Below are 13442 nucleotides of genomic sequence, written 5' to 3' on the forward strand. Positions count from 1 at the left end.
CTCCGGCTTTAACATTAATAGTTTTTTGGGGGCCTGGCGTTTCACCAACTCGGGGTAGATGCTCTCATTCCAATCTCGTGTAATCCATCCGTGGGCCAATGTGAACACCATTTTCCAAATCCTCCAATAAATTCCCGGTTTTAACTTTTAACAATAGAGAATCTGTGTCACCATAGTAAACTTGAACCTCCCCCTCCCTTGGCCATTGTACCTTGCACACATTGTAAAAGAAAGACAACATGAGTTTCTTGGAAATTTTCTGTACTGAACTTCCCCCGCGATATTCTTATTCAGAACAACATTTCTTTTTTTCTGTGTAGCAGAACCATATTCGGGTCAATGGTCGTGAATGTTGTAAAGTTAGGGTCAGCGACAATTCGTGCACATTCTCTTGGGCAAGTTACGACGTCACAACGCGATCTGTTTCGTACGCTTTCACACATTTTACCAAAAGCTGAATTTAAAATAAGTTTATACATTTATTTTTTAACTTTACTTTTCGCCTGTGAACGTTTACTGACAAAGGTGTCAATAAACGTTTTCAAGTAGGGTTTCGGATCAAATTGCAGGGCTCTGTGGATCTTTGTGACCCTGAAACCATTGATCACCATCCAGCGCAATAGGACGTGGTAACAACAATATTCTGTTTAGGGTCCAAATCTGCACTTAGTTTTTGCTCGGAGGGGGTCCAATGCATGCCCATATCTTCGAAAAAAGACCGATTGTATGGGCTCAAACAAACTTGGTGACAGTTCTATTTACGCACGAAAAAACAAAATCTTTTACAATGTCGTAGAGTTCCAATGGTATGTGACCGTCAATTTCAAAAAACCATCCTTGGGGACCATTTTCCGTGAAATTGTGAATGTCGGGGATGGCAAAAGGATTTTCAAGCCATTTGTAATTGCCACGCGGTAAACTATAGTAAGACAACACCGAGGGGTAGAGCGGGTTCATGTCAAGAAAAACAGCATTGGACTTTACACAACCAGCTGAGTTCTGCCCACTTGGATCCGTTGCTAGGATGCGATCACCGTGAAAAACATATCCCTCTCATGGATCTTTCTACAAATAGGTGTTGATCCACTTTGGTGATCAAACCTATTTCCTCCCTACTGATTTTTAGAATTAAGTCCATGACGAGGTCTGGTGTTAAAAAATAATAGCCAATGTCTAGCCCGAATACTGAATAAATTTAGTATCTGTTTTTGCAGACAGTGTCTAAATAAGTGAGTAAATCACTGGCCAAGTACATTCTACAATAATTCCAACCATTTTTACAACCACCCTTAACTCATACCCTTTTTTCAAATTCATAGTCCTCGACAGTGCATTCACTATCGGTAAGTGAATTAGAGAATGCTTCAATGGGGGGGGGAGCTTCTCCTCACTTAACTTTGCACCAGAGCTGTAATTTACATACACATATATGCCTTTACAAGTCAGTAAGTCATATATTTCTGTGGTGAAGCCTTCGAATTAAGTCAATTTGGAATTTAGTAAAAATATTAAAACACAAATACAAAAGTTTAGAAATGCCACTTTTTATTAAGATTAGCAACATATCCTGGCAAGTTTCTGCTTAACAGGAAATTGAGAATATACCACTTCCTAGCTATTTGCGTCGGTTGGGTCCAGGAAGGTGTGGTTGATAAAAATGTATAAGAGATACATTTTATGGGAAGGGGTATACTGATACTAATTTTATGCCGGACTGACCTTTGGTCCATTGAATTAGAAATACCTTGGAATATTTTCGGATTATTGTTTAAGTATCTTAATCAATAATTAAGTGTTGAAGTGCTTAAGTGTTTAAGTATCTTATTATATATTATTGTAGTTTTCTGAGACTTGTGGTCTACTTAGGACAACCAGTCCCAGTAGAATATATATAGATTATTAAACCTTGTATTACGATGTTAACTGAATAAAAGTATTGTGTTATAGCCAACCTCTCTACAATCTACATTTAGTCTCTCGAATATACCCAGCTGGTACGCTTCATTAGTCAGGTCATAGCCTAAGGCACACTACAAAAGTTTAAATACCTTAGGACCATAGTTTATCTCCCCTATAAAGGGAGAATAAAGGCATCTACAACCACAATATGACCTCAACAACCTTAAAAACAACGTTACCACATTTCAATGTCTGGAACGCGCTGTTTAAGTAGAAAGAAACTATCAAAATTTTCACTTTTCTGCACTTGAATTAGTTGACTCAGAACCTTTGGGAAAAAACCATATGAACCTAAAAAACGGATTTTATTCCACCACGTATGCTCATTATCCACTGCCTGTCATTTGAATTCTAAAAGCAACAGCTTCTCAGCAGATTTGGGTATAATATTGTAGGTAAATGAGTTATTTACCCATGGACTATCTGCCCTCCTCCCATGGACTATACGTGCCAAAGCCGGTAAAATAAATTTCAAATCGTAATTTGAATTGTGAATGAAAACCGGATATCCTGCCACAAGTGATCATGATCCCTAACTTTCCCCTTCCCTCCCTCCCTTAGTCTCTTTCCCCCTAGTCTCGTTTCACTTAGTCACCTCTTCCAAATCCCCCTTACATACCAAGCATATTTTCCTATTATTATTGGCCAGGCAATCCTCTGCTGATAGAATCATTGGGTAGTGTGTGTTTTCTCAAACGGGAGATAGTCTCATTTGCAGCGACAATTAATTTAGTCAATTTTTTGATCATTCAATCATTCTCGTCTAATGTCTCGACTATTTCTAAGAGACGTATAGTATTACTGCTGTCTCTCTGCGCATGAGCATAGGAGACTGCAATGGCTTGATGTTCTTTGATTCGATTTGAAAATTGTGAGTCGTCGGCCTCACAATCCAAACTTGTTTTATCACTTTGCATAAGTTTATTCTGAAAATTTCTAAATCGTAAAATTTTCCGGTCACCGGAAACTGTTTCCACCGTTTGAAAGCCTTGTCTTTTACAATGTTTCATGTGATTTTGTAGCTTTAATTCGGTCCAAAATCTAGGCAAACACATTGGGCAATAGCATCGTACCCCATTTGTTTTTTCCCTCCCCCCCAGAACTCTACTAATATCCGTTATTGGGTTAAAAAGACCGATTGAATCAGGGTCGCTAGGTGTTTTTTATAACAGTCAAACCCATTTTTTTACAGATTCAATCGATGGCCCCCTTACTGGGAATAATACACCCTTTTTATTAGAACGCACACCCCCTTGAAATTCTGTTTCATATTGCAGCACTGTAACACCAATATTTAAATGCGCGTTAGCCCGTTCAAAAATATCGATCGCCCTGAGTGTTACGTGAATTTTTTTTGTTAAACAAGAGAAATCTACTTGGAGAAAATCAGACCCTTCTTTTCTATGCACAGCCCAGTGGTCCAAATTTTTCTTTGTAGCCTTATCTTTTAGAGGTTGGAAAGCCAATATGAGAAATGTGTACATGAAACATTTTTGGCCTGTTTGGAAACAGATTCGTTGAACACCCTAACATCCTTCTAAATAAGGATTATATTTTAAAAATTATAGATCTTTCAGACGGCCCTCCTGCCCCTCCTCTTAAAATAAAATCTTTTTTAAATTTACATATATTTACACTTAAATTTTCAACAAATAAAACTACGGAATCACTATCATTTTCATTCTAATTGTCCAAATGAGAAACAGTATTTTCAAACCATTGCTTAGAGACACTCTTTTAAATTTTCAAATGTAGGCACACCACCGACATTTAGGAGTGCACATAGTGATCATAGACCTCCCCATGACTTTCATTTAAATTAAATATTTTTAAAACAATCGAGGCTTTTATACTGTCCCGTCCCCCCCCCACAGTTGAATTCGGTTTTATAGAAGTGCAAAAATTTTCTCTGCATATTCCTGAATAATATCTATGGGTTCGGTTATTATATTCCCCGCCATCAGTGTATTAAAGGGGTCGACAAATTTCGCAGTGAAAATCCGGTGTGCTTGATTCGCAGTGAAATTCGCAGTGCTGAAATTCCGGTAGCGATGAGAATTTCGTTACATTACCTAAACCCCCTCCATTTCTTATATCATTATCCAAACCCCCTCGAGCGCTTTTTTCGACAATTGAGTTGGTTTGTGGAGTAAAATCCCCCAGGACACTTAACAAAGCCTCTAGTGTGTTAGGACTATGGAAATCCATCCAATTGAATTCATTTTCATGTTCAATTAAATTCGATTGAACTAGGGCAATATTCAGTAAATCTGAGGGGGAAGGATTCTCATTTAACTCAAGAGTGAAATTCTCTGAAATTTACATAGTATTTGGGCTCAACCATGATAGATCAGCCTCTGAATTAACTTCATTGCCTTGTTCAGCTGTACTATTATCAAGATCTAAAGAGTTACTATCAACATTAAAATATTGTCCCAATAAATTAGCTGTCCATTCCATGTCATTAATAATAATGTTAGCATTTGTACCATCTAAATTATCACTACCTTCATAACACCCCTGTAAAATTTACCATATTCTTTACTGTTATGCAATGGTATTTCAGCAACGTAACGAAAGTGCTCAGTTGCTTCAATTTGGATCATTTCATCAATGCGATCATATGATACGTGACTTGTTTCTTCAGGTGGGGGTGAATGTAGCGATGGAACCGTTGTAACCTATAAGGAAAACAGCCACTTAATTTCAACGTGTATAAAACACCCGATTTTGTAAGAAGGTCAAAAATTGGATCAAAAGCAACCTATATTTTCAAATCATTTAAAACATATGCATTAAAATAAAAAAAAACACTTAGTAGCAATATCCCCCCCACACATACACACACACATAGTTGTTGTTTAATAGTAATCAACTAGAAAGAAAATCATAATAAATATAGCATCTCATAATGCGCTTCTCTCCTTTCTAAATTATAATACTAAATTTGCAATATTCATTATACCTTCTTAGTTTTCTTAGCAAATTATCTACTAGAAAGAAAAAATTTACAAATATAGCAGCGCATTATGCAATGCCGCCCATATTAAAGCAATGAAAATCACACACCATAGTTTCATCTTAATCATGCAACATACTTAATAGCAGCTCTTTTTAGCAATATAATAGTCATAAATTTGCAATATTCATTATAGTATCTTAGTTTTCTTAGCAAATAATCTAGTGCAAAGAAAATCACACAACATAGTTTCATCTTAATGTACTCAAAATGAAAAGCTATTATCATATGAAAATATTTATCATAAGCAACATCTACCCTCGCCCCTCCCCTCTCCACCAACCGTAATAACATATATTCTTAAAATTACGGCAAATTGTTTAACTTACGAGCGATGTATATGAATATTCATTTTTAATCTGTACAAAAAAAGTTAATTGCTTGCTGTCGAAGTGAATGGTTGTAAATCGGAAATGGTTTTGATTTAGAATTATCCCATTTTTTTCATGTGACAAGCCTATGTCGCATCGCTATTTGATTTCACTCAGTTTTCAAAAGTGCCACTCTTATCGGGATGTTCCCAAAATCCATGCAAGCTGTAATTGACAGTTGACAAGAAATATTATGCAAATTAGAACCAATATTATTCGGGAATTATTTCGAAGCCTTTTAATCACATTATTAGCTCCTTGCAAGGTCATCATATTCATTGGTAATCTGCTCTCACTCTGTATATATGCCGTCACGGATCCAATGTAGTTAATTAAGGAGGGACGTAAGTGATTCTCATCTTTAATTTGGGCTTTTTGATGACAGGAGGGTTACATTCTTCAAAATTATCCTTAAAAAGAAATTAAATTCTAGTTTCTTTAAAAAAAAAATTTACAACTTTTGAGGGAATTTTATCTTTGAAACTTGCTAAAAGTTGCTAATTCTTATATCCCTTTCTTCCTAATGTGAAAATATATAGACTAAATTTTTCTTAACTATTATATTTTCATCCTATTTTATTTCATAATAGCTGAACTTGACTTCTTTCATGTGTCATATAATTCATTGTATCATTTTTCCTGCAGATAAGCCTATAGAACAGAATGGCACAGAAAAAGCAGTAATATAGCATACAATTCTGTAAATATCTTATAAATTATGCATCTAAAAACCAGGGCTACTGAAAAAACATAGAAGGCTAAAACCCGGAATTACGGGGGGGGGGGGTTAATTGTCAAATTTAGATAGCAAGCTATGCTACAAACCCATAGGTTCCAAAATGTTATAAGCTCTAAAACCAGGGGGATATTTATACATATATGCATGAAAGCACATTCCCACTATAATTATACAGAAAAAAAAGTCGTTAGCATGGCTTATAGGTCTAAATTTATATCAAATGATAGTTTCAAAAGCTAGCCTAGTAGAAAATAAATACGATCAGACAACAACAATGCTAACCGGTTTTAGACTTAACATAACTTCATGCAACCCCACCCCCTCCTCTAATGTGTAAATGTATACCCTGAATTTGAATTAATTGGGGGGGGGGGCTAAAATTCATTTCCGACAAAAAAAATGATTTATTTGGAAAGTGCCAAAAAAGGCATCATGTGCTATATCCACTTAAGTCAATATATTTTGGTAAAAAAATTTACCAAGTAAATATCTCACCTAATTATTTATAAACAGAACTCACGTTATAAATTTGCGTAGCGAAAATGTCTAAATCCTTTGTATTTGATGTTTCCTCCATAATGCTATGAAATGTACTGTTACTCTAGCCTCGAAACGCGAACAATAGAAGCAATGTCTCAATGTAGAAATGTAACATCACTGATAACATAATACTTTGATTTCTATAACATTCTGTTACTTAAATTCTGGGTAAATTCATTGGATGTCAATGATCATGTCCTGGTTGTATTCACTAAGCATGTTGCATCACTCCCATTAGTAGGTCATTGATCTTGTTCGTCCCGTAAATAAATAAGCATTTCTACTATTACTGTTACTAATGCTACTAAACATACTACCAAATCGAAGGGTTTTAAGGTGAAAATTTCAGGGAATTTTGAGGCTATGGTGAACTAAATTAAAACATGCTATGTGCAAGTAGGTTTTCAAAAGAGTATATCGACAATGTCTCAGAAACTGCTTGGATTATTAAGCTGAAACTTTCAGAGTACGGTGAGGGGGATGTTGAACTCCAAAAGACACCATGTGTATGCTACTATTTCTGATAGCACGATTACTGATAAGGATTAATTAAAAACTTCCAGTGAATGTTTAGGGTGAATTTGAACTAAACCAAAATATACTATGTGCGTGCATGTTGCCAAAAACATGTATCAACATTATCTCAGGAACAGCTTATAGTATTAAATTGAAAATTTCAAAACATTTTAAGGTGGATGTAGAACTAATTAAAAGATTCCATGTGCATGCTACTACTATTACTATTTCTGTTAGTCTACTACTTCTACTTAGGGTAAAAAATATTGAGGTCAAATTTTATGAAAATAACTGAGGGGGATTTTGAACTAAATCAAAATACACTTTGCGTACACATGCTGTCAAAAGGGTGGATCAGCAATATCTTAGGAATGGTTTATAGTCTTAAGGTGTTTCTTTCAGGCCATGTTGAGGTGGATATTGAACTAACCAAAAGCCACTATGAGTATACTACTTCCACAGCTCGACTTCTATTATTACTGAGGCTAAGGGTAAACTGCTACTAAATATTCAGGAAATAATCAAGCTGGGTGTTGAATTGTATCAAAGCACACTAGTTGTATGCTGTCTGTCAAAATGAAATATCAGCCATACCTCAGGAACGGCTTAGACTCTAAGCCTTATATCATTAAATTCAAACTTTAAGGTCATTTTGAGAGGGATGTTTAACTATAGCTCATATGTGGATAAAAATACCCTATGTGTGTACTGCTACTAGTCGTAGTAGTAGTACTACTACTTCTACTGCTACTGCTAAGGGAATGTTGAGAAGGGAGTAAACTAAATCAAATGAACTATGTATATCCAGATTTTCAAAAGAATGTCTGTGCAATATCCCAGAAAAAACTCAGAGAAGTACTTTAGAACTTCAAAGTGTATATTTTGGAATGTCAAACAAAACCAAAGACACTCTGTGAATCTAATTCATTCCAAACGGAATATCTACGATACCTCAAGAATAGCTACGCATATTGTACTAAAATTATCAGGGCTTGTTGAGTGAAAATTTAAAATAAATCAAAATGCAGAAGTGCTACCAAGACGTCATGTAATATTTGTCTCTGCTCAAGGTTGTAACATAGTGGAGTTTAGAATTTCGCAATTCCTATATAGCCCCAAAGATACTTATAGATTCTCATCAGGATTCTTAATGATAAAACGTGAAAAAAATTAAAATATTCTTTTTGTTAACCAATGCGCAAACGATGTCAATTAAAAACGAACAGAGATTCATTAAAAAAAACTTTTTTAAAAGTCAATATCAAATAATTCAAATAATTATAAAAAAAATCATAAGAAATATAAAAAAATCAAATAACTATTCAGACGTAAAACCACCATATGTACATTTCAATAAATAAATGAAACCCAAAACCAACAGAATTTTTTATTCTGTCTTGTTTGTCATGAGAAATAAAAGCACATAGCTCGAAATAAAGATTCTTTTTATTGTAATGAAAATTATATTCTGACCTTAATTATATTCGCAAACATCACTTATATAAATATCCAGCAAACGATTTAATAGAAAACATCAACATTAAACCATGAGTGAAAACCGTTTTGTGTGAATTAACTTGTATCATTTCTGTCAAAACCGACTGAGTTACATTTTCATCTTACATTGTTGAGTTAAGAAGGGTTGAGTTGTTTGAATACGGTCTATTTGAATGGGGATTGAGATGCACGCGGGTTGAATTTAACAGGGGTTTAGTCGTGTGAGTGTTAAGATGAATAGGGTCGAGTTGAAGGAGTTTGAGTTAAAGATGGCTGAGTTTAATGGGTTGGCTTGGTTGCGAACCGGGTCACAGTAGCTTCAGGCAAACATTTTTTATTATTTTACTGGTTCAGTTAAACTGGCAATATTGAGATTTGGTCTGATGCCATATGTGACAGCAGTGAGTTTCCAGGAGCACAATAGATGTTAAAACGGAGGCTGCGTTCTCTCCAATAATGTTTTTATTTCGTATGAATGTCACTAGAACTGTCAAATTACGATCCGAAAATTTTTTATAATCATCCATTCTATACAACGACGCCAGGAAAACAAAGAATAGAAAACATGTCATTCTTTTCAAAACAACCTAATTTTATTGATGGAGGATTTTTTTAGTCTTTCTCAAGCTATTGTTTTTTTTTATTTATATGCCCGATTTTTCAGAAAACTGCGAAATTTGAAAAAAAGGGATAAGTTGCAAATTGTTTATTTCAAACTCACCATGGGTTGCTTTTATTAAGGACAAGGGATGGCAATCACCATTTATTGGAAAGAGTTCCGTGTATTTTAAACCAAACAAGATTTGAGACGAATCTACGTTGTAACTATATCAATTTTCCGCATGATTCAACTATACCTTTTTTTCCTTGAAAAATGCAACTAGAACAAGTGTGTTAGCCACGACTGAAATAATTGTAACAGTTGCAAGATATACTGCAGAAATCAGGTACAACATTACTTTTTCTTCTCTACAGTTGGTGCCATTTACCTAAAATAGATAAATTCATTTATTATTGATTAGAGAGTAGAGCATTGCGTAGGGGACAAATCGTATCCCATATTCAACTGTGATAATTTGTTAGTCTTATATACGGTATAAAGAAAATATATAAAGAAAGTTTAGACAATGGGCTTTTTTCATAATTAAACAGTTTGTGGTAGCGAACTGTAAGTAAAAAGTGACTCGGCCCAATAGTAAGAAAAACCCTAAAAACAGAATTTCGGTATCAAAAAATATGTCTAATACGTCAAAAAATATGGCTTCCTATGCTGATTCCAAATATAGCCCTATTAAATTATTTAAGTTTAATGTTATCCAGCAAAAGCTATGAACCTGAAAATTTTACCTGATTTTCAAAAAAAGGGGGAAATACTCCCAAAAAGTCAAGTGTTCCTAATAAATAAATTAACACCACAGATTAAGCATGTGAGATAACGATACTGTAGAGGTTTCAAGTTCTACGAAAATATACAAGTTCGTATTGTTTGTCAGAAGAAAGATGACGGATGCGTGCTTTTGTTTATTTATTTATTTATTTATTTTTCAGGGGTGATCGTATCAAACCAATAGTCCTCATTTAAACGGAAATTAAAATTTCTAGTGCACATTTTAGTGATGAAAAAGATTCAATGGCAACTAGCCCTCCTCCCATGCCCGTTTTTCCACAAAGACATAAAACTAAAATCTTAAGAGAACCATTCAATTCACTACAGTTGAAAGGTGATCGTGATCCCCCACAGCCCCTTGGGGAAAGAGCTGTAAGTTATTCAATTTGTCATTGTTTACATACAGTAGCCTATTCGTTATTGGGAAACATCGGAAATTTTGTGAAGAAATTTTCTGTCGGATGGGTGGGTTCTGAGGCAAGAATTTTCTAGGTGAAGGATAGTTTCTGGGGTATGATTTTCCAGGAGAAGTTTTAAAATTAGGTGGGATTTCTTGGAATAGTTCGAAAAACGTTCATAAATTAAAACGAACAAAAATTATTCCGTATATAAGGGGGCCTCATTTTCCTCCTCAGTTGCTCTTCACGCTGAAGTTTGACTTTTTGAGACAATTTTTCAACAAAGAGTGATCAAACATAAGGGCCGTTGAATTTGAAAGACAAGTATTATTAAAGAACTTTAAGACTTCAGCGTAAAGAGCGAGAGATGAGGAAGGGGCAGTCTCCCTAATATAAGGAATGATTTCTGTTGGTTTCAAGTTTTAATGTTGCTCCTTAATTTTAGTAGAAAAATAGTTATTTTATATATTTGATTAACGTTCTAGGATCTAGGGTTTTTCAAGTTCATAAGTTAAAAACAAAAATTGTACTTACATTTCAAAAGCTAAAACGTCTAATTTTATGCTCAAGTGAACTTTAAATCTCCAATTTAATGACATTTGGAAGAAGTGCAAAAAAGAAAAAACTAAAAAAAATTAATTAGACAATTCCGAAGGGCAAATTTTCAGTTACCTCAATTTGGATATTTTCTTTTTCTCTTTATTTCACTAAAAACAATTAAATTCTAATTATAAAGCTTTTTATTTTTACTTAAAATATCATCGACAGAGGGCAATACGAATGGCAAGTGGGTGAGTCATAATTGGATTATAAATGGAAATTCCACTTGGCCATGGTACCTTTGACAGAAATAGGAGGGGTTGAGGAAAGTGGCAGCCCAGCCTCAAATTGGAGAAGAGCCCTACATATGACATAAAAACTAATAAAAATGGAATTTAAACTCATTTTGTTCAAGCGAAAGTAAAGAGTGGTGTGTTAAAATCCAAGAAGAGAAAGAATCTTATAAATAAGAGAAGCTGGCACCTCCCTTAGAATTCATAATCTTTAAACTAAAGCTTGACTAGTTATTTCTTGAAAGTACGTTATTGAAACTAATGCAGCATCAACTTTAACCAGTAGATTGTTGAAAGTGGTTTATTTGTGAAGGCCTTTCAAAGAATCTTTAAAAGAAATTCATATTTCAAAGAAGCGTTTTTCAAGGGATGTTTCAAGGAAATGCAACTTAATTAGTAGAATGTTTGAAGGAAATAAAACTAAATAGTCCCTTTAATTTTGGAGCAGTATGATATACCAAAAAATGAAAAAAAAAATCCCATATTGTTCTCATGTTCGAGCATGGATTTTTTAAGGGCCGAGATGAAAAAATAGACCTTAAGTGTAAAAAATAGGGAAATGATAAGATTGATAGAACCCCAGGTATACATTGTAATTGTTGTTTGTTTCATATCTTTAATGTCACTCATTACTTTTGTTTTAGAACAATATTTCTTCGAAACTTAATTTATGAATGCATATTCAGTAAGCGGGGTAGCAGCTCGCTAATTCTGGAACCCTAGGTAAACCAGTAGACAATTTAGTTAGCGTGATAGTCTTTCCCTGTTCAACTCCTAAGCCAACAGGGATTTTTTCTAGCAATTAATTAAAAAACATTTTTCCCAAAACCGAGTTTCTTAAAGAAAAGTAAAGAGCTCCACTAAGCCAAGAAAGCAGCATAAAAAAAGTCAAACAACCCTCCAAGCGTAAAACTACCACAAATCACCATTTATAAATAAATTTATGTCAAAACGAAGAGAAATTATAATAAATCTCCGAGTTAAGCTCCAAACAAGCAAAAATTAACACAAGCAGGGCTGGCAACCCCCATACTTCAGGACCAGAACATAATTGCACTTTACTGAAAAAAAAACAACAAAAAAACAAATGACAGGGGATAGTCGGTTTAATATACATATACAGACATTTTTTCCTTAAAGTCTTAATAGTTTTGTATTTATTAAAGTAAAAAATGAAAACATTTTAAACGTATTTCGTTTCAGTAAAGTGCAAATTATTTTCTGGTTTGAGAAGGCATGCCGGTTGAACAAAATGGCTATCTCAAAATTTTGATTGGATGTATTTGGGGAAATGATGGGCGTTGGGGCCTTGTTGCCCTTCAATCACTTACGACTATTAGAAAGGGCAGTAGAACTTGCAATTTCTAATCGAATGAACCCCTTTCGAAGTTTCTACGACAACTCCTTCTATACGAAATGCCCTGGTCTAAAAAAAAAAATAAAAAAAAAATAAATAATAATACATGTGCCCCACATTGTTCTTAACATAGGCACCACAATTGCACTGCCTGTGATCTTTGGACTATTTCTTGAAAAAATAGCTATCTCAAAATTTCTTTCAGATACATTTCGGAAAAATACGACGTGTGGGGGGATAGCCTCTTAAAAAGGGTACTTTAACTTGAGATCACCAATCCAATAAGCCCCCTCCGAGGCTTACACGACCACCCTTTCTATAAAAAAAAACATATATACCCCTAGGGTATAGCTTACAACCCTTGCCCTGAGGGCTGTGGGAGGGGATGTTATCCTCACAGGCATAATATCCGTACTTTTCAAATACGCTGAAAAAATGACTATCTCAAAATTTTGCTTGGATGTATTTGGGTAAATGATGGGCATGGGGGTTGGTTGCCCTCCAATCACTTTCTACTATTGAAAAGGGCACTAGCCCTTCCGATTCCCAATCCAATGAACCCCTTTCGGAGTTCCTATGTCATGTCCTTCAATACGAAGTGCCCTGGTCTAAAAAAAATAATACACATTGCCCACATTGCTCTTTACATAGGCAGCGCTATCGCGCTGCCTACGATTATCTTTAACTAGTTTTATAATTAAAGTCACAAACTTGTCACTATATTTATATACTCTGGACTCAATTATGCTTTCAAAATGTGCAGTGTTTATGGCTAGTTTACATATTTCCATATATTTAGTTATCTACCATACAAAATACATCCTTA

General features: G+C 34.6%; 1 protein-coding gene across 1 annotated transcript in view; it reads right to left on the reverse strand.

The window, feature by feature from the left end:
* Positions 1 to 13442, reverse strand: part of LOC148950335 (visual pigment-like receptor peropsin) — a 146437-nt gene that overhangs the window by 101351 nt on the left and 31644 nt on the right. Inside the window, exon 2 of the mRNA XM_089091563.1 lies at positions 9499 to 9630. Coding sequence (XP_088947689.1) covers positions 9499 to 9630 — 132 coding nt within the window. The remainder of the gene's footprint in view (positions 1 to 9498; positions 9631 to 13442) is intronic.

The sequence above is a fragment of the Artemia sp. Qi Xiang Cuo genome, chromosome 7 (genome assembly GCF_049724085.1).
Source record: "Artemia sp. Qi Xiang Cuo chromosome 7, ASM4972408v1, whole genome shotgun sequence".
NCBI lineage: Eukaryota > Metazoa > Arthropoda > Branchiopoda > Anostraca > Artemiidae > Artemia > Artemia sp. Qi Xiang Cuo.